The sequence below is a fragment of the Lampetra fluviatilis genome, chromosome 20 (genome assembly GCF_964198595.1).
Source record: "Lampetra fluviatilis chromosome 20, kcLamFluv1.1, whole genome shotgun sequence".
Classification (NCBI taxonomy): Eukaryota; Metazoa; Chordata; class Hyperoartia; order Petromyzontiformes; family Petromyzontidae; genus Lampetra; species Lampetra fluviatilis.
Genome location: NC_136294.1, coordinates 7,127,172 through 7,154,643, shown reverse-complemented (window position 1 = coordinate 7,154,643; position 27,472 = coordinate 7,127,172). Strand labels below are relative to the sequence as shown.

Sequence of the window (27,472 nt, the reverse complement as noted above, 5' to 3'; positions counted from 1 at the left end):
TATTCCCTGTGCATATAGCGCCGCAGCAGTGCAATAAAGTGCAAGGTGGTGAGAGGTCATCTCTCCCCATTACAATGTATACATCATTAAACATTTCTGGATCATGCATCACTATAGGTCTCACATTCAAAAACTGTCAATGCACCTTTTTTTTCTTATCCCAAGAGATCAAAATAAAAATATCATCTGCGAACAATTCCTAAACCCGGAATCTGGTTTGAATTTACACCGCCTTTCCTTCCACCCTATGCCTCCCCGACCCCCACCCTGCCCCCCAAGGGCTCCACAAGTGAAATATCCTGCCTGTGACATGCTACAAAAGAAATAATAATAGCTTTCTGATGACTGCACCAAAAAAAGTCTGCCTTTTTATCTCCTGGCGAGTGTGGACCAAGCTGCCAGGCAAAAAATGCTGCTGAAAGGGCATCTGATGGATGGAGTTGGCTTTTCTTGGGCAATTTCTGTATTTTTGCCGTATCCTTGCATCCGTGAAGAGTCATGAAATTGACCAGATGAGAGTCATTGTTCCCGATGGACAAAGCTGGCTCCAATTAAAACGCTATAATACGTTCCTGAATAACAAAATAATTAAAGTAAATAATAAAAAAACGAAACGTTCAATCTAACGGATCAATTTCAACGCAGCAGATTATTTGTAAGTTACCAAGAATGGTTCCATTCAGAGAAAAAAAAAACTATGCATGAATGTAATTAGTTGCATGTCACCTCCCATTAGCCAAATTTGTTTATACAAGATGTAGTATATTTAATTAGGCACAAGTGAAATGTTATGCTCCTATTGAATAAACAATTTTCCATGGTCTCATACAGGTGTAGGAAATGGGGTGATAACAAGTTCATTTACCACATTTCACTGTGTTTGTGAGACAGTCTCCCTTTGAACCAGATTGTATTACCCCGGTAGCAGTCACTGTGATTTTCTTTGCAAAGACGACTAATAATAAAATAATATTATTGGACACATACCAAGTTTCGACTAATACTTTCTTTACATTTTCGGCCTGGGTTGTGTGTGTGTTTATGTTTCATATAGATAACATACATATTTATGTTTCTACTGTTACTCGTAAATCTACAACTGATTTGTCATATATATTTGTTGTCTTGATAAAATATATTTTAAAAGTGTTACTTACATTTTTTTTTTATGAATTGCAGTTCAGAAGTGTCACTTAATTACAGCAATCTAAGAATCACTCGTAGGTCATCACATATTATGGTTATCGGGTCTATTAAAATTACAATGTGCCATCATGTGTGCACTGTGCTATCACAGATGGGTTGTGTTATGGTCATAGTGTGCCTAAAGAAACATATGGGGAAACATTATCTATACGAGATGCTCCTGATTTTGCTGCTGTTTCGTTCCCAGCAAATGAATCTCACACAGCACTCCTGTTTGCCACTATGCTTTATAAACCCACGGATACACCCACTGCACTGAGTGAGTAGCTATAAATCGTGGGCAGTAAAGGGGAAGCCTTTTGAATTGGGAGAATGTGCCCGTGGCAGGGTCCTGGCTTAGGGCAGAAGTAAAATGAGCACTGCCCCTTAAAACAAAGTGGTATGTATTTCATACACAGAATAAAGCCATGCTGTGTGTGTGTGTGATTCTGTTCTCATCAATTGTATTATTGTGCAACGAAATCAACTGATACCAGGGGCCAGATAACAAGTAATTATTATTTTCCAAATTAGATTTCATCTGTGCTGAGGGCAAATGAAAGTGGAAATATAATATGTACATTCAATACGGTATTTGCGTGCAAACTGACCACATGCTATACATACACATACAACATACAATGTGCGTGAGATATTTTTCATAAAACTACTGTGTATAAAAGTCAGCTAGAAAATGTATCATGTTCTTCTTGAATGTTAATGGTCACACTGTTAAAGCTGAACTTTGCCAATCTCTGGTACGAATCTGTTAAACCATCGTGCTTACATATTTTCGTTTGAATTGCCAGGTACTGTAATGTATTTTTTCTTCCATAAAGAGCTCTCCTTCTACCACCATAGAACAGGTGGAAATGAATAAACATTGCAAGGTTCAAGGCATGGCCATGATGTATATACCTGCATAAATCTCACCAGGAAATAGACCATGGAATAAAAATACATTATATATTTTTTTACTTGATTCAAAAATAATAGAGCTGTAAAGTCATATGCGAACAGTGGGCACATAATAAATGGCATGGGACGAGCAGGTTTATCTATATCAAAGATTGAGGTTACAACCCGGCTCCGTGAAATCTCAGAGGTAGTAGCCTGGAGCATCGGGAGGTGGCCACTTAATGCAGCCTTGATGTTGCCATCTTTTGTATAACAAACAGGCTGTCTGGTGCTAGTGACAGCAGGCTATCAACACGGCGCATAATGGCCGCATTACAAAAAGGACCAATACTTGTTGGCTCAACAAATAATGTGCAAGTTAAAGTTGAGCAGCAGGGGAAAAAAAGAAGCCATGTACCGAAAACCTTATATGACATTTTTGGCCAAAGAATGATGAGCTTGGTGTTTTCTTGTTCAAACGAGAGAGATATCTTGTTGAGGTTTTTAAAAAAAGTAAAATGTATGCAGTACACAGACATACCAACGTAGATATGCAATGTGCCGTATTTCTGTACACACCGACATTCGTATGGGTGGAGTAGTAGCGCAGCGATTAGCACACCGCGCCACGAACCCAGCAACCCGAGTTTTGAGTCCCGATCACGACTGACATCAGTGGCGAGCGATATCTGTATCGGTCCCCCCCTGCCCCCCTGCCCCCCCCCTGTCCCCTTCAACTGCTCCACACCGTCCTGCACTGACCAGTGTTGTGATGTGTGGCCAAACAACCTCCACGGCCGATGCAATGTGGGGAAGCCTTCATGCAGCGGTAGATAGAGAAAGGAATAGCAATTAGTACGTGTTTAATACGTGCACTCTTCATGTTGAGAATTAGAGATCGCGGTGCCAATGTGAGTTCTTCAGCTTGTGAATACAGTACGGTTGTTGATACTCTGCCTAGTCACCGTGAACAGGAACAAAGTATCGCTCTGCCTCGTAGTTCTCGTCGAACATTCTCTTGAATCTTACTTCTATTTAAACACAATTCATTTCCATGAGAGGAAATTGGCATTTTCTTGCATCGGTTTCCCATAAAGCAATTAAACCACGTATTTATGATCAGAGGTAATCAGAAATTGGGCATTATATCACATGACATTCAGGTTTTCCACGTAACAATCTGTTAAGTATCACATACCTTGGCACACCTGCAGAAAACATAACATTCAAGTGGTGCTGAAAGACTGAACATCTGCTTTAAAACTTTGCTTGAATTTATCCATGAATCATGAATATTTGGCCACAAATGCTGTCACGTTTCCTCCAGGAAAGTTCTGCTTTTGATTAAACATTCTGCTTACAGCAGCTCATACATCTTCATTTGGCCCTCTTTCACTTACGCACAAAAAATGATGGAAGGTGGATTATACCCCTCAGTTTATTTAATTAACTGAACCCCATCCTCGTCCCCTACTCAACGTGTAATGATGTTATCAAGGGATTTTCAATTCATTTTCAGCTTGTTGACTGGAGATAGGTCACGCTTGAAAAGTGCAGCCTCTTTATTCTGGATCGACCCACGTTCACCTTTCCCTCCCAACTACTCCCCCCCCCCCCTTAGAGACTCATCACAATGGGACTCAATATGGGATTAGCAATCAGGGGATGGTGACGTGCAAAGAGCACGCACTTCGTTTAACACGACGCGCTCCTGAGAAAGATTATGCAGTGCTGGAGATCACGCTCGCCGTTTGTTATACCACTACCATCGATTTTCTTTTTTGTGAGCATTATTTTTTTTCAAGGAAGAGAAGAGAAAGGTAAACTCCAATTGACTGCGAATATAACAAGTTCTATGAATATCTTGAGCAACCAATCAGACAGGCAAGTAAGGTTTCACGCCTGAGCAATCGTAATTGCTTGCAAGAATGATGGGTTTTTTTTCCGCAATGGCCTAAAGATGTGTTGCCTTTGGCTGACACCAACCATTCCTCTTGTCAGTTGTCACACGTCGTTTGATCTTTGCATCTTCAGACAACTGCCTTGGTACACATATCCCAAGACAAAAGTACTGGTGCAATGCCACGGGTTACATTAGCACTAGTAATAGCCTGACAATGTCAGATTTCCATCAATGTTCTACCTCAGTTTACAGTTTCCTGCTTCTCAGCTTGAATGTGGTCACTGCAATCTTCGTGGTGGGATCATTATTGGACTTGAAGATGACAATGATATCCGCCCGGTGAATAGTAAAGATCTCATGACATGTTTTGCACGAGCAGGTAATTGAATATCTTGTCTTTGCAAAATTTACCTGCTTCTATAAGTAGCAGATCTCCTGCTATCAAAAAGAGACCTTTAAACTGAGTGCTGCAATTGCATTTTACAGCATTTCTCTGAATTATATTGAATCAATAAGTGCATTAAAATCTGACGAAAGGTTTTAAACCAGAAGCCCTCAAGCTGGCAGCCTTCCTAAAGCCCGTGTGCTGTGATAGCTTAAACATGTGCAAATATTTAACAGCACATTCTTTGCGTCCTTCGGCCAATCAAACGCAGCCTATTCACTGCAGCTTTAATGAGCAGGCAGTCTAAATTAGTGCACACTGTATAGGACACATCGGCTCTGCTGAAAACCTAATGCACAGGAAGCATATAACATGCAATCTTATGAAAAGTAATTGCTGACATGAGTTAAACTTCTTAATGGAAGAAACAAATGAAAAGCTTGATGGAAAAGGCACACACGAGTCAGCATCACGAGTTTAATATATGGTTGTTAATGCCCTGGCCTTTTCTCCAGTTACCGCTATCCAGCCAGGCTTCCAGAGACCGTCCCTCTGGGGCCCATTAACTGTCAGTGTCACATTTAACCGCCTTGGGGGTGGTGTTTCTACAGCTGCTCAGCTGCTTTTCCTTGTGTTTTTACAGGGGAAGGCTCACTACGCAATGAGAGCAGGTGGTGGCAATATGCTAAACCCAAACGCAGCATTGCTCTTAGTCTTCAAATGAAGCTTGGTTGTTCAGTTAATGTTGGGTTTGTGTTACTATATGAGCCCTCTGAAGATTAAGAATCAAAGTCGCGTTTGCCATTGATGAACTTTTCAGCTGCCACTAAAATAGAGACGCTAATAATTATTATTATATCGATCTGTCGTGGCGAGCACAGTATTACTGGACTCAGCTGAATACAGAACAGATGATGAATATTAATTATTATAATTATCAATGCGCCAGCTTACACAGACTGTATACAATTAAATACATGAAAGGGAAACTCAGAGTACGTGGCTATATATCTTACACACAGAGAGTTTTGTAGCAAAAGTCTCCAAGCCAACCTCTGGGACCCGTGTAACGTACACCTCACACACCTGGGGGGGTTACAGAACACCCTTGAAATGACCACAAGCACATGGTGAAGCTGTTCCAAGCCATGAGTCACCACCGTGCATTGAGCAACAGGCCCACTCCTGCCAACGGAACTTGATATGTTCTCCCTGAGATGGGCCAGATCTTTTAAACCTGGTTGTGTACACTATGGCTGTTAGCATACATTAGGGATGCTCCGCTTATGCTATTTATAGCGAGCGTATGTGCGCTTGCAGAAATCTGATGAGTTAAGGCACCAGTGAAAGGGGTAAATGGAAGAGTACTATAAGCAGGGGCATGGTTGTAATTTGTGACCAATGATAAGCCGAGCATCCGTGTTGACAATTGAAAAAAACAGTGATTGAGCTTAGATCAACAGATGTCATGCACTCAGTCAATCTATATAAAATGATCACCAGCCCCCCCACTCCTCTACTAGCTCTGTCAACTCTTCACATAACCACATAAAGAAGCGAGCCACTTACACGACTTGCGACAGAGACCATTGTCACGGTGGCTTGTGATGCCAGCCGTCACCCCGGACCAGATGAAGATAACCCGTCTCACAATCCATCCGTTCCATTTCGTTCCATTTACACTCATCATCCGGAATTCCGCTCCCGTCCCACTGAGCAAAAGAAGGAGGGTTGTGTTTTATCTCTACTTTAATCCCCAAAGTGCTTTTGCATGACACCAAAGGAGATGCCTGGCAGACAAGAGACCTATTATCTGTTTGAGTGTGGGGTGGGGGGGGAAATCTCTCGTGCATGCAACGGCTTAAAGCGTACAGTAAGCGAGGTGAAATTTTGCGTAAAAGATAAACACCTGTGTTCAGGTCTGCTTGTGCTGGTGTACTTAAAAAAAAACAAATCTCCATTCTTGTGATTTGTACGAATGATTGTTTTGGAAAAAAAATCAGCTTTGTATTGCCAAACTAAAGCAACAGTGAGACACGAATTGGGTTGCAATTACAGTTGTGCGGTTTACGCTACTTAGTTCTGGACAGTTAGTTGATTGGAAGGTTGTTGGAGCAGGGTCAAGTGTGGGTACTCTTACGTCTGACCTTGGTGGAAGAGTAGGCCAAATATCCTCGAGTGGTGCTCTCGACCCACTCGAGGGCTCCCTCTTGTGGAAGCCCTTTTACCAGCAGCGGCGTGAGAATGCATTTGCAGGGCTGTCCCTTTACCATGACCACATTTATGTGCGCTGCTAAACTGAAAATGCTATATCATCATCAGCCTTGGGCAATGCACTGCTGGAAAGAGGTCTCAATAAGAAGCCACCACCTCCCGCGATGTAATAATCCACCCAGCTCCTGCACAGAAACTGATTTCATCACTCCATCTCCCATGGTGGTCATCCATCTCGGAAGCATTCCATTATTTGGCTGCAACTCCATTACAATTCTCGACCAGCGTCCATAATCCTATCTCGATACATGACATGCCAAAGCCTGCTTACTTAATAGTTTGGACGATACCTTTTTTTTAAGCAATGCATGTTCTCTGATTCACGTGTTCTTTCTGTCTCTCAATATCACTTCAAGCATGCATCTCTCCATGCTCTCTTTGTACATTTGTCAGTTTTGTTCCATATTTTTTCAGTTAATGATCGTGTTTCTGAACAATATGTCATCGTAGATAGAACACACTGATCACAACTGTCTTCTCTCGTCACATTGCCCTCTTACTTTTCATAATAAAGTTCAGCTTTCCAAAGCACTCCAACCTGCTCTCCTCCACTTATCTATTTCATTTGTTTGATTCCAGTGCGGTGTCAGTAGCTGTCCCAGGTACATATACTCTGTCGTGTTTGCTTTTAGTATCCCTCTGACAGACATCTTCAATTTTGTAGCGAACTTGTTTGAACTTTGTTCTGTTCATAGTTATCCTGTACCCAACTTTTCAGCCTTTTTATATAACGTTATTGCAATTTCCTCTGCAGTTCATTCCCAATGGATGGTATAATGATTGTTGTCAGCAAATCTAAGATGATTAGTGTTTTGCCACATTAGCATTCATGCCTTAAAATTATCCAATCCAATTTTCTGAAAACATGCTCAGTCTTTTAATAACTTTGGGTGAAAGCACTTTAAAATCTAAATTGAAAACTAATTTCGTCAAAACGTATTTTTGTGTTGAGTTTGTTGTCCTTCCCCTGCACCTCCGATTTGCACGGTTGGCTACTTACGGTGTGAAAGAAGTTCATCATACATACAAAGCATGTCACCTTATCTGACTCCCCTTTAATACGTATGTTGGTACTTGCCTTAAGCAATCTGCGTGTGGACTTTTTCGTACTTGTAAATGTATTTTATTATTTCTAAATATTTTTTTACTCAGGCCTTGGTTTATGAGAGCTTGGATGACTGTCAGTTTATACTGAGTCGCATGTTTTCGCATAGTTTACCATTGCTAGGCACAATAGTAATTACATCTATACTCTATGGTTCTTTCAGTAAAGTCACGTTGATAGAAACAAATATAAAAAGTTATTAAAAATCTCACGACGTTTCGATTTAAACGTCGTGATGTTTTTAATCTCTTTATTTTTAAATCCTTTATATTAAGTTCACTTGCTTGCTTGCTTGCGCGCTTATGACCGTGCAAATCTTTCGGTAAATTTTTAATCCACTTCCCGTGATCCAATCGAGCTGACATTTTGCACACAGACTCGTTGTGCGTGACAATTTATTTTCGTGAAATTTTTTTCCATAACGTTACACTTTTTAGGAATTTTTTTTATATTTAATTACCAATTGCTTAATGGTGGCAGGCAATCATCTGACCCATAGGTGGCAGCCATCTCAAGCCAGAGGACGAGAGGGCTCTAGCCGCCACACATATAAAGGATTTATAGTGAAAAACTTTGTTTTTACGGGCTAATTTTTTATTATTCTTTTTTCTATCTACGTGACTTTACTGAAAGAAGCATAGAGTAAGAATCACGAAAGTTTTAAGTCAGTAATTAAAATGCATTGGTATTTTTTCCAGAATATGATAAATAGCATGTATGTGGTCACTGGTAGAGAAAGCGTTCTGAAACTCTGCTCACTTCGGTGATTGCTTTGTCTCTAATTTGATCACTATTCTGTCCCCAATGATCTTCGTATATAATTATGAAGGAGTGGAATGTTACGCGTGACAAATGATTTATAACTAACCATCGACACAAGAATAAAAAGTCAGGTTTAAGCAATAACAGATGTGTTCGGCCTCTCCCCCATTGCATCTTCGGCCAACAATGCAAAATGAATGTCATTACTTGCGATTGTTGCATTGATGCAAGACGAATCACTAATAAAGCGACGTCAAGTTCAATACAAAATTAAATGTGCATCACAAACATGTTACATTGCACTTTGTCCTTTGCAAAGCACTGGGGCGATGACGGTGATAAAATACAATTCCATCATTCATCGTTGTCGTGATGACTATTCTTCGTGTTGAAGCTACAATGAAGATGCAATGGTAGGTTTCATCATTAGAGGGCGATGGTGTCCCAACATCTCCAGCCAGGGCATGCGGTTGTTGTGCGAGCAGCAGCAGCAGCAGTCCATCCACAAAGTGCAGCAACAACTTCCCCCTTTCACGTGGCGAGCGAGATCGCTTTTTTTTAGTTTACGGTCTATGGATCCCACTTACAGCCATAGTGTGGCCATAAAGCCGTGTTATTACTTCGTGTTAACGTATACGTGCATATTAGAATTCAATACACGCCGCTCGCTGCGCGAAGGGGGCAATTAGTATGCCGTGTATTGCCGCAGTCATCAGCACTTTGCAAACGTTGGTAGGTGACACGTGGAGACTGCGTGGCTTATCACACCGCCGCCAACAACTTGACACAAGGTGCAAGCCGACAAAGCTCTTGCCCAGCTGCAATGTGCAATCGCTTCTCGAGCGATGAATCTCATCGCCAAATACAGTCGATTCAATCAAAATAAATATCTCACACACAAAACCCACCGCCGACACGTGCGACGCTCAACATTCGAAAAAAATATGTTTGTTGTTTTAATCGCCTAATATCCGCGTCAACGTCAGGCGAATGAAAAGAGTCATTGACAGTTAATTAACTGTTATCTCGTCTCCTCGCTCCTATGGCCGTTCTTGTTTATTTTGAGAGCTGTCACCTGTAATGAGTGAATGAATGAATGGAGGGTGGGGGGTAGGGAGAAGGGGTTCCCACCCCCCCCCACACGCCCCCCCCCCCAGTCTACTTCCCGCTCCGCCTTCTACAACCAGAGGTGGGCGTTGATGCTCCGCCGCCTCCGCGTCAAACGGACGCAGCCGATTGGCTTTTACCTTGAGACCACGCCCCCTGTCGCCGTTCACGCGATGCGATTGGCCGCCGGCCTCCCTCCCCCTCCCCCTCTGACGGGGGCGGGTGGACGTGTGTGGGGGCGTGGCCAGATTCGCCCCGCCCAACCCGCCGTGGCGATGACGTAACGCCTTAAATAGCGCGGGAAGGGAAAGGTGCGTGCGGCAGTGGCAGCAGCAGCAGTGGTGGCAGTAGTAGCAGCAGCAGTGCGGTGCAAGCCTCCTCCTCCTCAACCCGCGCTTTAGCCGACCACGCGGTCTTACCGAAGCGCTCGCCCTCCCTCATAGTCGCTTAAAGCCTTGCTGCTGCCGTTGCTGTTGTTATTGGAGAAACGTGGAAAGAAAACAACTTGCGATTTAGCACCCAACCCCCCCCTTCCCCTTATCAACCACCCCCCCGGATTTGAGAGGGGTTTGTCAGTTTTCAGAGCGCCGCAGAGGGAACTATTGAATCGCCGATAGCAATTACGACGACTGTACCTCACGGGGGGGGTGTGGGGTGGTGTGTGGGGTGGTATAGCGTAGCCGCGAACGGTTGAATCTTGATTTAGGGGAGCGAGCGACGAGATCTATAGATGGTACAATACCCATTTATCACAAAATCTGGATTTCCTTTGGCCGTCTGCTGTAGTCGGCTGGCCAAACACGAAGCGTGTTGTCTGACGAAGCAGCGGCCCCGTGTCTCCTACTGCATAAGCGGCGACTGAAAGGAAACTGCTGCCGATTGCTGCTGCTGCTGATCGTCTAAGAGTTACGGGAGCACAGATCCAACATGTGAGTTGTTTTTACCCCCCCCCCATCCACCTTCGGGATTGTTGCGTGCATGGCTTGTAACTTTATAACCTTCTCTCCATTGCCCCCTCCTCACGTGTGCCGCCTTCGTTTTCCCGCTCCTCGTTGTCGTGTTGTGTTGGCACACCAATCATAGCAGCAGCAGCAGTAACCACGAGATATGTTCACGAGCTCCACACGTCAATGGCGAAGAGGGTCTTTGCTGCTAACAATTACGAGAGTGCTTAGGCAGAGAGAGAGAGAGATGGTTCGTGCACTTTTGCTCTGCTTCCTCCTCCTCCGTCGAAGGTGCGCAAGCAACAACTTGCATACAGTTGGCCTGTGCTTTGGGTTTTAATGACCACAATCTCACTACCGTGGCTTTATATACATCAGATGTTTTCCCACAAATATCAGAATCGTAACAGCAGCAGAGTGCGTATGCCTGTAGTGCGCGTGTGTTGCTACTTTTAAAACCATGGTGGGAGATGTGGGTGGTGGTGGTGTATTTGTAGGTTATGGGAACCAACCCCGTGTATATATCTGTTTAGTTCCACGGAAGAATTAAATCTATAAATCACCGGCCCGCCCCCCCCTTTTTTTGCGAGCTTATTTGATTGCTTCAATTTGTTAGGAATGTGCATCCAATTACTCGTGGCTGAGCGATTACTCGACGCTCTGTGGCGGTGCGAGAGGGCCGGGCGGGCAGACGCTCATTAAAAGGTGCGCACAACACAACGGCACTAATTGCTGACGTCTTTAAAGCCTCCGTGCTACTTGCTGCTGCTGCTGGCTCGGGGTTGTTAGTCATCTCTTGAGCAAGGAAGGATGGGGTGGGTGGGTGGAGTGGGGTGAGGGGCCCAAACGTGTTTTTGTTGTTGTGCTTGAGACGTGCTGCTGGTTGGGTGCTAGTGTATGTCAGTGGTGTGGTGGTGGTTTGTGTTGTCTCTGTTGTGGTGGTGTGGTGCTGGTTGGGGCTAGTTTGTGTTGTGGTGGGGCGCTGGTTGGGGCTAGTTTGTGTTGTGGTGTGGTGGGTCGCTGGCTGTGTGTCTCTGTTGTGGTGTGGTGCTGGTTGGGGCTAGTTTGTGTTGTGGTGGGGCGCTGGTTGGGGCTAGTTTGTGTTGTGGTGTGGTGGGTCGCTGGCTGTGTGTCTCTGTTGTGGTGTGGTGCTGGTTGGGGCTAGTTTGTGTTGTGGTGTGGTGGGTCGCTGGTTGTGTGTGTCTCTATGCTGTGGTTCTGGTTGGGGCTTGTGTGTTATGGTGGGGTACTCGTTGCGGTGTGTGTGTGTCTGTTCTGGTGGGGTAGTACTAGTTGGCTAGTGCGTGTGTGTGTGTTGTGGTGGGGCGCTGGTTGGGAGTCGTGTGTGTTGTGGTGGGGTGGTACTAGTTGGCTAGTGTGTGTGTCTGTTGTGGTGGGGTAGTACTAGTTGGCTAGTGTGTGTCTGTTGTGGTGGGGTACTGGTGAGAGCTGTTGTATGTGGTGGCGGACTACTAACAACATTTGCCCCCCAAACGTTCTCTTCAAGGCTATACGGGCCGTCCTTGTGTGTTCCAAGGTGCCTCGCTCTAAACAGCACCTGCCCCCAACAGTCTGTTCATTGCTGTACGGGGGAACTTTTGTTCCAACCAACAAGCAATCATTAATGGATTGCAATTAAATGCTGCTGGTATGCTTGGCTTTTGGGTTTGGGATTTGGTGGAGGCTGTTTGGGTTTGAGTGAGGCTGCTCTTCCGGGGCTGTCTAAAAAGTAGAATTGTATAGTTATTAACAGACCCTCCCCCCACACCCTACGTTCACTAGGGTGGAGATGTGATCTACTTAATGTGTGACTGTACAGTAGTGAAGATTGAATAGTCGTAATGTGTGGTATAACAGTAAACACTCGTTCGTTGGGAACAGTGGTAACGTGGTCTTCGTGTGTAAGTGTACAGGAAAGACTCCTCCTACTTTGTGAATAGAGTAGGAATGTGGCCTTGGTGTATAGTAATTACCAAAGTAATTAAAGGACACCCCCTACATTGAATAGGTGGCAATGCTGTGTGTGTGTGCTGCTGGTACTGTCGTTGGAGCAGCAGCGTGCTTGTGGGCGAGTGCGTGCGCTAGTTTAGCTTAGTGGGGGGGGGAGGGGAGTCTTCTCTGCATGTGTTCACCTTTGTAGTTGGAGAGTTTGATGTTGGCGTCATTGAATACCCATTGATTTAGGCGTGAATGACAGCTGTTGTGTTTGGGCTGAATCTCGCGTTCGCGTCGGTGTGCGGAACGTGCGGTGCCTACAGCGCTCTTGCACCAGAATATAATTTTGTTCAAGGTGTCAACTTGCGAAAGAGATTTTTTCCCCCCAATTACATCTCAATGGGTTGACACCTGTTTGCGAATCCATGATGGATTTTGTAGTACGTTCGCGTATATACATATATATTGTGCGTAAATACACGCGGTGTTATGTAAACAGTATTGTGTGTCATGCGCTTGAAATTTAGCAGTGTCATTCACTCAAACCCACGCACTCCCTTGAATGTCTCTGTTTAATTTCCCTCGGTGGCGAGACGTTAACTACCTCGCCTGGTACGCAGGAGGTCGTGGGTTCGATCCCGACCCTGACGCCTCTATATTTGTCGTTAGCATGTTCTTCCCGTGGTCGCGTATATTTTTTATGTGGGTCCTCCGGTTTTCCCCTCCACATTTAGAAACATGTTTTTGGAGTATTTGGCTGATGTACATTTCTACATGATAAGCCACAGGTCGCTTCTGAAAAAGCACTATACAGCTCCGTGTGGGCCTTAGCTGGTAAAATAAAAAAATATAAATATACTTGGATCCACCAAATTCCACCATCGCAACTTTGCCTCCACCCATCCCTGACCACACACACACCTCTCCACTCTTCCCCAACTCCCCTATCATCTTCTCCAACCCCCTCTCCTCCTTCCTGCCCATTGAACCACTCAACCGCCCACTCTTCCATCCACCTTCACTCCCACCAACACCGACCCCACATAAACTCCTTTTCCGCGCCCATCATCCTGCTCTGTTGTCGTCCCATGTGTGTGTGTGTGTGCATGGTGGTGGGCTCCTCCAGAAGTGTCCACTCCTGCTCGGGATGGTGAACAGCCAGTGCCCCGAGCCGCAGGCCACCGGGCCCCCCAAGCGGTGTGCCGGCTGCGGTGGGAAAATTGCTGACCGGTTCCTGCTCTACTCAATGGATTGTTACTGGCACAGCCGCTGCCTCAAGTGCTCTTGCTGCCAGGCGCAGCTTGGAGACCTGGGCACGTCGTGCTACACCCGTCAGGGCATGATCCTGTGTCGCGACGACTACATCAGGTTGGTGGTTTATAACCCGCGCGCAGGAGAGCTGTCGCTCCGTGTTTACAATGGGATGTCATACGTGCCACTTAAATGTGCACCTTTAATAAAACATTCAACTCAACATTGTTTTGCTGCCGCTTAAGTCCATCTCTCGCAAGCACACACACACTCACATTCTTAAGTCTGGAAAATGCCTGCGGCTCAGAGAGCCAAAGTCAGTTTTTTCTGATGAGATAAGACCACACGAAAAGTTTATTGGTCAATATATTTATGAAGTGCACCTTGCACAGCCAATGTGGTTTTGTAGAGGCCAAACATTCTGAACTTGTGGGCCCATAAGCCACATTACTTAAATCCAGTTTGTAATCTTCTAGCAACTTTTCTTTTCAATATTTACTGGATTCTCAATCTGCAAAGCATGGGTAACATGCAGTTGTGTAGGTTAATTGTTGATTGGTTTGAGGTGTGGGTATACCACCCTGAACAACACTGAGTGGACTAAGTGTTTGCAGTCAAGTTGCAGAGGCCGTCTTGCCAGCAGTGACACTAGCACAATGTAAAGAACATGCATGATAAGCCTTTTACGTTCTTGCAGTTGCAAACAAATACCGTGATGAAGTATTCTAATGCACAGTATTTTTTTGTAGTCAGGCTTCTTGTCCATAAAATGTTGGCTAAAGGTAGTAATACTTATGACCTGGGGAGAGTCTGCACTCTCCTGGTGTAGTAAAGCAATCAAGGAACAATTTATTGTCTCTTTAATTGATCCCTCGTACATTAGAGGCAAACCTAATTCTCGGTGTATGGTAAGGCAGATATTTAAAAAAATGTATTTTCTCACGGTGGAAATGTTACATTTATACTATTGCACTTGTACATATTTCTCCTTTCAAAGTGAGGTTTCGGCAAGAAATCAGATTGTGTACTTTAAGTATAAGCTGCGTATATATAACAAAAACATTATTATCGAGAAGTACGTAGACTTTGACATGGCCCAGCCGGTAGCACATTCGCTGCTAGTTGCAGAGGTTCACGGTTCGAATCAAGCAGCCGCCCTTATTATTGCTGGTGGTGTGCATTAACCATACATTTACGTGCCCTCTGCTTCACAGTGAACATTAAGGCTTTCCTGACGTCATTCGCAAGAGTAGGCCATTGTGTGCTGGCATCAGGGTCCAAATTCGCCTCCTTTGAATGTTAGCCGCCAATTATTCAATTGAGATTATACATGGCAATCACCGGCAGACTAATGCCCCAGGTCACTCTTACATACGACTCATCCTGGTCTGTATGTGTGTATTGTATGTTGAGATATATATGTTGAACTTTCGCACGGAATGTAGCCAACCGTGCTAATCGGAGGTGGACAAACAAAATACGCTCAATCTGGAATTGGAAATAAACATATGTTTGCATAATCTGGATGCATTAAGAGTGTTATGTAAATAGTTGTCGACTGATGTATTTAATAATAAACATTAATTTTAATAATTGTATAATACTTCCATTTATTATAGGGATTGATTTGGACCAAGGCAGCTGCAAAAGCTAAACATTGGTACATTTGCTGGCTTATGTGCACAAGATGCACAGTGTACAACAAGAGCTTGTGTAGAAACTTAGCCGTATTTTACCACTTAAGATATTACTGAAACATTCGACACACGACATCTTGGGAAAAGGTGTTTAATAGTCCTGTAAATAATTCCTTATATTGTAACTTTGAATGACACTGGTTATATGCAGCGGAGTTTAATAAAACTGGTGGCAGGAAGTTAACAAAAATAAAAATGTGTGAGTGTGACTGCTGCCAACTACTGTACAGTCATTTGTAAACTTCTTAGCGCGTTGCCAGCACACCTGCATCAGGGTCCAATATATATTAAAGTTTTCAGTCATAAGCCTTCTGGCCATAGCAACCTGGAAAAATATACAAGTTTTGACTGTTGCTGAAGCACATATATAGTGCTCCAATTCACTCGTTTGATAATTGTTGAACTGGTAATGAATTTTTTTTGTAGGCACTGGAATCTCTTGATGCAGGTGGTCAAGCAATTTCAATATTAAATGGAAATGGAGCAGTAGGGTAGCTCAAAGTTTCTCGTTGGGCTTTGTTTAGGGGTAATTCAATCATTGAGATATAAAACCACAAGCAGTAATCCAACTCCGCGGTGCCTTTGGGTTTTAATGGGAAATTTAGAATAGGAGATGACCACACTGATAAACGGACATGGTAAAATTGAGCCAAAGGCTTTACTCTTGGGATTACGTAATGAAAAAATAAAGATCCCATCAGATGAAGTAGGAGCACGGCTCACCTGCTCTGGATATACAGTGGCTGAGGTTGATGGATCGTCCGAGAGAGGGGACTTGTATCCACATATCTATCGTCCATCACCAGTGTTTTGTTAACCATCAGGTCAAGGCATTTCAAGGCATTATGCTGAGCAGGTGTACAGCCATTCAAAATGCAGCCTAATCTCTCGTAAAGTAATCGGTTCGTGTTGTATGTAAAGCCTATAATGATTTTCTAAATTAATTACGAAGCCCTTGCATCTTTTAATCTCATTGTTATCTTGTGCTAGTGGAATTGCATTAAATGTTAGGCTGCGATAGGAGACATTATTTTCATCCACCAGTACAGGGTGCTGAATTTATGGTACAAAATTTAATGCCATTTTATGGAAAACATTCATTTTAATTTTAGAACGTTATTAAGCCGTTCACGTGACTCACAAAATCTGGGTTTCTTTTATTCATTTAATCCACGCATGACTGACTTGAATTGGCATGTTATTAAGTCTGGTATAACCGTGTGCCTGAAAAAAATAGATCACCAAGAAGGCATATTGGACTAATAGGCACGGTTGCTATTTAGTGGTGTTATTTTTCATTTTATTAATAGCAAATAAAAAAATGTTTACGAAAATTAATTGTGTTCGCGTAGGACATGTACAGTATTGGAAGTGGAGGAGGGACACGGTGGTGGGGTGAGCGGGGATTGAGGGCAATGGACCGCCAAAGCAATGAACCGCCACCGTATGTGGTATCCCTTGTGCGGAGTTAATAAATCAGTAGTCACCGCAAAGTCAGCAGTGGTATAATTGAAAAATTAGGCTGGAGGCGACAAGTGGCCTGTTTACAGGTAAGTGATTTATGATGTAATAAGCAGTGAAGCGTCTAGGCAGATAAGATCAGCCCCATGCCTTGAGGGGGTGTGGGGGGTAGGGGAGTGCCCAGCCACACGGGCAGTCTGGAGCCAGAGATAAATAGGAAGGACGGGGCCCACTAGGCCTCGTGCAATATAAAGTACAATAGGCAGCCACTCCGAGTAATAAAGCAACTTTATCATGAGCGCACACAGCTGGCGACTGTAATAATGGCTTTCGGAAGAAAATATTAAAGCGGGTTTGCATTTAGCTCTTAACTAATTAAAAAGTAATGAATATTTAAACAAAATATGCCAATGTGTATAATATTGTATGTCAAGTACATCAATTTACAGCATTATTATTTAATATCCTTTTATAGGTTTTTACTATGGCCTATACTCAGGTAGCCCTTTTGTCATTGAACATTATTATGATTATTATTCTTCTCTGGACGTCTGAAATCTCCTGTAATTTTAAACACCCCGAGGTCAAAAGGCGTCGTCAATTTGGAGATCGTTTGATGCCATTTGCGTCCTGTCCGTGTGTCGCTTTGCGAGCCTTGCTTTGGCATTGCGCGGTTGGTTGTTCGGGTGTTTTGAGTGAAAATCTGTCGCCGATATTCCACACACAGTCGCAGAAATCTATAGCCAACAGAACACTGTGACGGGGCAGGGAGGGAGCGTGAATGCACCGGTGCGTAGCGGCTGCGATAAGCGTGTCCTTCACCCCTGTGCCCGTAATTCTTTTCCGAATCCTGGCTGGATTAAGTCTGATCCCCATCTAGATGGATGCATCTAGTTGTAAAGAGATGATTGAATGAAGTGCATGATAAAAACATTAAAAACAGTTCTGTGGAACGGTCATTTTTCGAAGTGTCTCGTGGCACAGAATAAAATAAACCACCAGCTGAATCTTTGTCCGTCGATAATTAGTATGAAGTGGCTAGAATGGTGGGAGGGGGGGGAAGTGTTCCCACTATTTATTTACATAACAATGTGTGGTCTGTCTGTGTGGCGGTTGATAAATTCTGTTGTCTCGCCACTGCTTATTAAAAGTAATTGCTAAAAATGCGCCTGCAGCCAAACGGGCCTGTTTACCTGCTATACTAAAGTCAATGCAAACGAAAAACGGCGTTATATTTGCTCTTATTATTTTAATTGGTAAAACATATATGCTTGCTAATTTTTTGAAATTAATTATAGTTTCTAAAAACTATGGCATCTTGCGTATTCAACGCCGCAATGTGAAACGTGTAAACAGAGTTAGTATTTTAAACGTAAGATGGTTAAGTTTGCAGCACATGAATTTAAACCTAAAGATAAACGGCTGTAGTGGGATAACGGCATGTATACATGTGCCTTCTTATGGCGAAAGGTAATTAAGTTACATGGTGTTATGCCGATAAGATAATGCCATTAGCTCTGATTGGCGGTTCATGGGAAATGTGGACAAAGAAAGCCCTGGGGATGTTTTTTTTTATAATTCATTCTCAGTTAAATAAAACCCAAGAAGGGACTGATATATATCTTGAATGCAGCTTTCAATTCGAGGTAAATGATCCATGTTCGTTGGTTTACAATTTCAGGCAAAATTAACTAGAATTTTTTTTTGAAAAATGTAATGCACATTAATCACCCCGCAGCTCACCCTTTTAAAATTTAAACTGCATACATTGCTAACTAATGCTCGCAATTGCAGGTCACTTATTAAAGTGCAATTTGGACGTGTGTTTATATTTCGGAGTGGACTCGTTTAACGCGGAAGCGCATCTTGCATTAAAATATATAAAACAACGCGGCAAGGCAAAACGCACACGAGCACGATATTGTTTGAGAAATCTTCCTGCTTTACAAATGCCTTAATTCTCTTTCACCAAATACGTGTTTGTGTCTTTGCTTTATTTCTTTTAAAGGTTGACGTTTAGCATTGTCAATACGATCGCTTGATTATTTGTTGGCATCGAAATGAGCAATAAAATTGGTAGAATACAAGTTGGACTCTCTTTGTGGGTTAAACCGTTTGCTCGCAATTACACGCGTGCGCTATTTTAGATTTTGGCACGCATACTTTTAAAAGCATGCCAGGTGCTCGCACACAACACGAGTGTTTGGGTTGCAGCTTGGGGTTCTCGTGACACGTCGTTTTGCTTCGCAAGGCCTCCATGTAGCAGTGGATTACAAGAGGGATGTAAATTATTTATTAATTTGAAACGTGACTTTGCACGTACAAGCAAGTTGTGCCGTTGGTGACCCTGTTCAAAATCGCTGTTTTTCAGGATGTTTGGAAGCAGTGGAGCCTGCAACGCTTGTGGCCAGTCTATCCCAGCCAGCGAGCTGGTCATGAAGACGCAGGGCAACGTCTACCATCTCAAGGTGAGCACTGCCGTCGGATATCAATTTCAGTGATTTCATTCTATTGCCAGTGCGCTCGGGCAGCGGAGGGGAGTAGGAGCGAGTGAGGTAGGGGGACGAGAATCGGCTTGTGTCATTCCTTGTTAGTGTGCCCACGCATTGTGTACTCCAGCCATCTTATACTACTGGCACGTTTGTAGCTGCAAATAGCTTCAACAGTCTGAAATGGTTCATTACATTTCATGTACTTTATTACCGTTATACATTTTCTTTGGACCAGATAGGAAGTGGAGGTAATGAGAATTTAACAATGAAGTCGTAATCACATTTTCCCATATTGGCACTGACCTCCGGATGCTTGGCAGTTGCTCGGCAACACGGGTGGAGGCATACAACACATGTTTAAAGCGCATCTTGTGGCAGAGTAAAACGGTTATAACGAGGCAATAGGGCAATTTAAATTCTATGAAAAGCTTTCCACGTTTTGCGGATAATTTAGTGCCGGATTGCTATTCATCCCCGAGCCGTACGCTTTACAAACAGGACATTTTAAATTGAAAAATTAGATCAATCTCCACGGGGTCTTGGCAAAGTCTGTTGGCTTGGACTGCTAAACTTAACATAGCAAATAAACATTGCAATATAAAATCATTGTTGTAGCGTTTTTTTACTTCCACATAATACTTAAATGTTAAATTCTCTTGCTGGTCATCCTCGTAGCTTTTTTAACGTTAGATGTAACCTCGTGGTTAAAGACAGCGGTTTGGATCATCACTGCGATTTTTCCATCGTGTCAATCGACAAGCCTGCGGAGTGAAGTGGTGAGGTTGTGGGGTGTGGGGAGCAGAGGGGATCGGGGTCATGAAAGGTCCACATGGGTGGTAGAGTGCAGTTTTGTGGTGTTTGTTGGGAGTGCAATGTGGTGGAGGAGGGTGTTTTAAAAACCGATGTTGTTGACGGACACATTTCCTGTTGCCTAAATTCCTCCCCTTCTGTGTGTGTGTGTGCGCGCTTGTGCGCGTGCGTGGGTTTTTGTTTTTTTCTCCTGCGCAGTGTTTTGCCTGTGCCACGTGCCGGACCCGGCTGGTTCCGGGCGATCGGTTCCACTATGTTAACGGCAGCTTGTTCTGCGAGCATGACCGACCGGCGGGCCCAGGCCCACTCACCGCCCACAGGGGCACCCTGGGTGACGGCAGCCTGCCCAGCCACCCACTGGCACCACACACGCTTGCGGATCAAAAGGTGAGCCCCCACCACTTCCACTTAAGACACTGATGCCCCCCTTACCCTCATGATTAACCCCATGGGCTTAACCCTGAAAAGGTGAGGTTCTCATCCCCTCATTTACTACCTGTGCTTCCTCACCTTAATTTGGACAGCTGACAATGTCTTCGCCTACATTTAACCGTAACCTATGCCCTTTTTAAATTGGAGAATGCGCCCCCCCCCTCAGTTCTGCAGTTTTATAACAAGAAGGTTATATACACACAGTGCCCTTGTATCATTCTGGGATGTCGTAAAACCCCATGACACGATGATATGATTTTACAGTGGTCGAGAAATTTGAAAAAAACACACTTTTTTTAAAACTAATTTTTTCGTCTGCCAAACAAGAATCTGGCTCTGAACCTGACTGTAGCAGCACGTAAAAAGGACATTGGAGTGTTTTCCAGAGAAAATTGGTTGAAAGTTTTTATCCAAAGAAAATCAATAGCGGTGGATTTAAGAGTTTCTGTGTGTGACTTTAAAGGTCATGGTCTGGAGCTTCATTAGTTTCCCATGGAGATTATACCACTAATGTGTACTTTTTTGGCAAGTAAAGCTTTAATCGGTGGATACACAAGTGGGCTATGGTATTTGTCCATATATATGTGTGCAATGTGAAATCCTAGTCGGCCCCAAACACCAATTCCCTATGTATTACAAACATAATCTGTCTTCGGCGGTCTAGTCAATTTAGCACTTGCTACATAATACATCATTGAGGTTTATACACGTATATCTCACTGCTGTGCGCAAAGATAGGCGAATGGTAAGAGTTAAAATGGAATGGGAAATTTCCAATGACACGAATAGAGCCTGGAGTTTATCCTTGCGTAAATTTGTGGCCTGCAGCAAAGCACTAAATCAAACTCTTAAGCAATTTGCATAGGGCTAATTAAAATGTAATGGGCATATTGAATTTATTTGCCACCCAATAGTATTTGCAGGACTCATTCAACTGTTGCACATACTTTAGCGTGGGAATATTGTGTTGCGAGACCATTTAGAGTAAGAGGAAGACATTATCATAAATCCTTAGGCGTGGGCATTGTGTTTGATCAACTAAAAACGTCTTGGAAAATATTTTAGTCGGATTTTATGAAAACGTCTGCTTGGCGACTCACTGTAAAAAAAAGTAAAATTGTATATTTCTTGACAGAATAAAAGGAGTCTCTTGTTTTACATTTGCACCCTCTCCTTTGCATTTCACAGCACATGTCATTGTCACAGCCATGCATCATGGGGTTTTAATTTCAGCAATTGGGTAAACAATGTCTACATGCTCTGCACGATCTCTTGGTGCCAACTTCGCCCCATTTTAAATGAAGCTGTCCAGCACTAACGTGTAGCTGCATTGTAGCCGCTCTGATTAACATGGTTTCATAAGTCCCACTTTTTTTTACTACCTTTTTATTATCGTCAGGACAAGCAATTTTTTAAGCGTAGTACCCCCCACTTCCGTTATGCCGCAAACACTGACCTCAACATCCATCATCGGTTGACAGTCGGACGTCTGCATTATCATAAGCATTGCTCCTAATCCAACCTTGTAATTTTATGTCCTATTTCACATGGCTTTTGAAAGCTTGGTAACATTCCCTACCTGAAAGCATCTTTGCGAATCCATATTAAGGATAGTGCCTCGCAAAGTCAAGGGCCGCATTACTCACTACTCGATGGCGTCTTGGTTTGCAGTGTGTAGTTATGAAACTCTTGAGTGGGATAATTAGGTCTGTGCGTTGGCGAGTTTTGATTTGTAGCGTGTCATCTATGCCTACCGTGGGTGTGAGTTAAAAAGTGATTTAGTGTTGCGAATTGTTCACGCACATTTATAGTAATTGATACAACCGCTCAGGTAGCGTGTGTGGGTTTTTGCGCAGACAGGCTGATGAGACGATTGTTCACGTGATAATTGATTCAAATATATTAACGTAGTAGATGTAAACGTACGACTTCATCAGCGTGCTTAAGTTATTACGGAACCAATCATTGTGAGCTTTCAAAATAATTTCATGCTTGAAATTTCAGTGTGGTGCGTGCCATACATCCCCTGCGGTTGAACATTATATTTTACTTCTGCGACAACACCTTGAGCTAGGAAAACCCGAGACATTAAAATACGATTCCCAAAGTCTCTGATTATATGTATAGTGTATCAGCCAATTTACATATAACCCAAAATAGGCATCTGAAACTTCACATTGTTAGAACCCAGCGATCCCACACAACAAAACTGAGTGCTAAGATATGTCTGCAGATACTGCGCGCGAGGTAATATTTCTTTAACTTTTGCTGGATTGATCATATCTCCACATGTCAGTTTGGAGGAACCATAAGGTCGCATTTGTCAACAAACTCCAAACGAGTGGGAAAAAAACCCCAGGATATCTTGAAGATACACATGTGACCGAGCCTGTTACGATTTGAGAAGGCTTTTTTGCTCTCTTTGATGTTGTGACCCACATGTGGTTAAGCTTTCTACTGTTTCAGCCCATTGTACATAATTGATGAGTTGACCAGGGGCAGTTTTTAAACTAAACATTGGCTCAGCCGCACAATGCAGATATGGGGGTTTGTGGCGTTTTGCAAATTTAAAACTAAAAAAATCTAAAGAAAATAAATATTAAATGCGCATTGTAGTTATGGTGTATCATTGCTATGATATTTTTTTATAGTGCAATAAATTAGGTTTTATTGGTCAATCAAAGCATAGTCATTTATATCACATCAATCTGCATAAGCAACCCATGGAAGTGTCAGAGGTATATTTATTGATTCATTATACACGATTGAGCAATGCAACACGTGTATACTGGCAGCGTTCTCTACGTTGAGGCAGGTACATGTGTAGTGACAATTTATTTTTAAATTCTCCACAATCTTCTCGTTTTACCCCTCCACGAATAAAAAATTTCAAGTGTGGTGTAATATTTCCATGTAACTGAAGCAGGAAAGTTTTTAAAGTTGAGAAACACGTCATAGATACTTATTAAACACGGTCACATTTTGAGAATGTTGTAATGTTTGCATTTAACCTTTGAGACAGATTTGATAGAAAAAAAAATATTTGGCTTCATGTCTGACGTAAATCGATGTTTTAAAGAAACACTTTTAAAAGTAAATGCATAACAATCTGAACCACATGCCGTAGCGACGCTTAGAAGTTGTAGTTTGCACGTGCCTTATTGGAGTTTTCTGCAAATGACAAGAGTTCTGTAAAAAGCGATTGCAGCATGTGTGAGTGGTGGGGTCTTTTTTTTTTAGTAATCTTAAAGTTGAAACAACAAAAAAGTTAACTTCTCGTATGGCTTAAAACGAGTTGGGAGACCGGATAGAAGAATTATTTAAGTGATAGGTGCTTTGCCTCGCAGTGTGCACAGTGTAGGAAGCATTGCTTTTGTGTGGAGCTAAACAGAGGGCAATTCAGCCCCAACATCTGGCAGATGCATGCACACAGACCCCACTGTTCAACCCCCTGTGCTTTAATGAACAAAACATTCAATTGGGGGAAAACAGTAAACCCCTTTCTTTGGATGCATATTGCTCCATTTGGGTTGGGATTGGATAAATCCCGTGGAAAATAAGCGAGTCGCCAAAGGCGAATTTGCTGGTTGCTTAAGTGGTTACAGCTAAACCAATATGATGCAAGCAGGCTTTTGAGATTTAAAAGAGGGTTTAGAACAAAAAAAAAGAAAGGGAAATAAATAAAAGGAACGCTACATTGACTAAAAACCTAAACATCGCAGTGCGTGCCTGCATGCATGTGGCCTGTGCCCCACAAAGCAAATCGTGAAGCAGAATTGTGCTTGTGTTTTTTTTTTCCTCCTTTGTACAGAATGCCTGGCAAATGGTTTTCTTTGCACTTATTCGTTTCTTTGTATCAAACCATCTTGTTTCAGGTGTGTTGAAGAGATGGGAGCCTGAGACTCGGTGCCTTGATTTTGCCTGCAGATGGCTGAACCTATCACACGCCCCGACGCCGCAGTTGTACAGAGTTGTTGGGGATGGTGGGGGGGGGAAAGGGGGGCAGAGTTGTTTGTCCTGTGTGGGTTTCCCATTACTGCCTGCTAATTACCCATGCCTGAATGTTTCCATTGTCGGGGAGGGACAGGGCTGGGGTAACCGCTTAATGAGGCCCCGCAGCCAATCCACCCAATGTCCTGTATCCAGAGCTAATTAGCCGCTTGAATGTTAATTTGCTAATTAGCAGAGTGAATGTTAATTAACACACCTAATGACTATTCTTCATCCGTGACTCCATGCTAATCAAAAGTTTATCGGAGTAATTATCTATCCTTGCATCTATGGCATAATTAGTTCATTAAGATACAGTAGGCGGAGAATATATCATAATAACCACATAATGCATTTGACATTACTGGGTACAATAAGCCTTATTAATTTTCACACTTCTGCACTATTATCTTCCTAGTCCAGCTGCGCATACTTTGCTTTTTAATGATCAAGTCTTTATTTTCCACGGCATGTGATGGGTCTGTGATTATGCCCGTTTTGGTAATTTTATCTGTAAATATTAAGTAACCTTTTTCCGTTGCTGTGCCATCGTTTAAACCCTAGCCTTAGAAAGCCCCCTGGCATTGGTTTGGGTCCATTGGGTGTATCTATCGCACGTTGACTGGCACAGAGAAAAAAATAAACCCTGTTGTGGTTGCCCTGTCAGTTTCCTTAATTGTACATTGCTTTTTTTGTTATGTACAGAATCTTATTTGGAATTGTTTAGATAACAATGAAATAAAGGGATTTGTATTATATTAAACACGCGTTGCTGTCTTTGTTTTAGAACATTGTCATCGCTCGCATACTTGGAAGCACTTAAAACGTGTCGCAGTATATCTTATGCAGGTGTTGCATAACGCAATTGCCATAATTAAAATTGAGTGCTTTATAGCCTGTCGGCAGGTGATGGTTAATAATTTGGCTACATCGTCACAACACAAAGGCTATATGCTAATATGTTAAAAGTTTGGCATCATGTTGTGCTCTAGATTAAAAAAAATGTTTTTTCAATATATTACAGCCAAAAAATAAGCATGCTTAAGGCTGCACAATATAATTAAATCATTGCAACAGATACAAAAAAAAATACCATACACCCACGCACACAAATTGACATTTCATACTTGCTTTCATACCTAATAATCCATCGTGTTAGTGACAGAAAAGGAAACGCATATCCGCTGTGCTCGCGCTTTGATGTGTTGGTGTGTTTAACAACGTGACTAAGCTTCACATTTCAATTCCAACAGCCATTTGCAGCATCAATTCATTAAATCGGTAATATCATCACGCCGGAGCCCAGCGGACTTGTTGAGGTTTAGATCACCTGCTGTTGCACAACGGCGTGTGGGTTTTTGTGTGGCAATTCTTGCCTCGTGAGATTTAGCAGAATTCCAGATTCCTGATTGCAAGGTTAGACATCATCGGTATCTTGACCTCCTTGTGGGCCTTTAGCCGTGTCTTGTTCCTAGCGGTTTTAAACCTTGTAAAGGGACCGTTAAGGGGCTGATGAGGGCATTTACGGCTTCTCTGCCTTTGGGGAATTGTCCTCTGCTTCCTCGATTCGGATTGAATCTTGGCAGCATTGCTGGTAATAGTTCAAAATACTGTACTGCAATACAATATTCATTTCTGTATTTAGACTGGCGTACTGTGCAAGATTGTATGTGTTTTAATTGCACATCAATGCCAAAAACAACAAATATTGCTAAAAATATTTCTTGCCCTTTAAGAATTGTGCGCAATCTGTGGGCCTTTAAATTATTCCACTGATGCACAACTGAGATGTGATACTTAATTTACTGTGCGGTCCTGGTGTCAACATAAGGTCATGTGTCACTGCAGATAAGATGGACACGTTCGGATAGATATTCAATATGCATTACATAAAATTGACATAACGTAATTAGAAACATGTTAAGATAAATTGCCTATTACAGATGCAGGAAATGTTGGTTTGTTGCAAGCCATGTAATTAAATACAGATACCACCACAGACCTTAAAGGTCAAGCCAAATGAAAAAATATTTATATTTTGCTACATATTACAAAAAGTAAAGCATAATGTGATAAACATTTTATATGGAAGTGACATTTTTCATTTTATGTTCAAATAAAAGGTCGATGCGGTGATGTCTTCAGTGCATTCTTTTGCAGGTGCACCCATAGACCACGCCATCTATTTTGTAGCACTCTTAAGCTTATGATTATATTTCAATTTAGGTAAGTGTTCTCCATTTGTAAATTAGAATTGCAGTTGGGAATCGGCACTTAGAGGAACCTCCCAGTGCCAAGATGTCCATTAAAATGAAGGTGCGACTGCTGGTTGTTTTTCAGTTATGCTGGACTTCTCGAATGTCAGCTACATCTCTCCCAAGTTTTCACAATTTGCCATTTGAATGTCAGTAAATCACCTGACAAGAGAGGCGTTAATATCTACATTCACACAACTGTTTATGCCTTTGGCCTCCTAAGATATTAATATTTCAACAATAGCATACATTTTCAAAGGAACTCCTTCACATCCCAGCAATGTGTAGGTTATCAGTGGCGAGAGATAACTGAACCGCTTCTGAGTAATTTTTAATCGACCTACGCTGAGCAAGAATGGTCAAACAACCCCTATAAGCGATACGGCATGCGGAGGGCCTTGATGCAGTTCAAGGCCAGGTAGAGCTCTCTGTGCTATGAGCTGTCTCTACTCTCGCCCACGCTTAGCGCTGCCGTGCTGGTTGCGTCTCCACCACGCACACTGCTAATTACGCACCTTCACTCGCCCAGATCCCTTGCCTCTTCCCCCCCACCCACCACCAATCCCTACAATGCCCGATATTCATAT

General features: G+C 42.8%; 1 protein-coding gene across 3 annotated transcripts in view; it reads left to right on the top strand.

Annotated features, from left to right (window-relative positions):
• Positions 1-26,763, top strand: part of LOC144937916 (LIM domain transcription factor LMO4.1-like) — a 36,909-nt gene extending 10,146 nt beyond the window's left edge. The window contains exons 1-5 of one of the 3 annotated variants that reach the window (XM_078865521.1): positions 9,929-10,547; positions 13,627-13,865; positions 19,278-19,374; positions 20,407-20,595; positions 24,516-26,763. In XM_078865521.1, coding sequence (XP_078721647.1) covers positions 13,645-13,865; positions 19,278-19,374; positions 20,407-20,595; positions 24,516-24,524 — 516 coding nt within the window. In that variant the 5' untranslated portion in view covers positions 9,929-10,547; positions 13,627-13,644 and the 3' untranslated portion in view covers positions 24,525-26,763. Of the gene's footprint in view, positions 1-9,928; positions 10,548-13,623; positions 13,866-19,277; positions 19,375-20,406; positions 20,596-24,515 lie in introns of those variants that run through there. The other 2 variants (XM_078865520.1, XM_078865522.1) reach the window with 2 other exon arrangements.
• Positions 26,764-27,472: the final 709 nt, after the last annotated feature.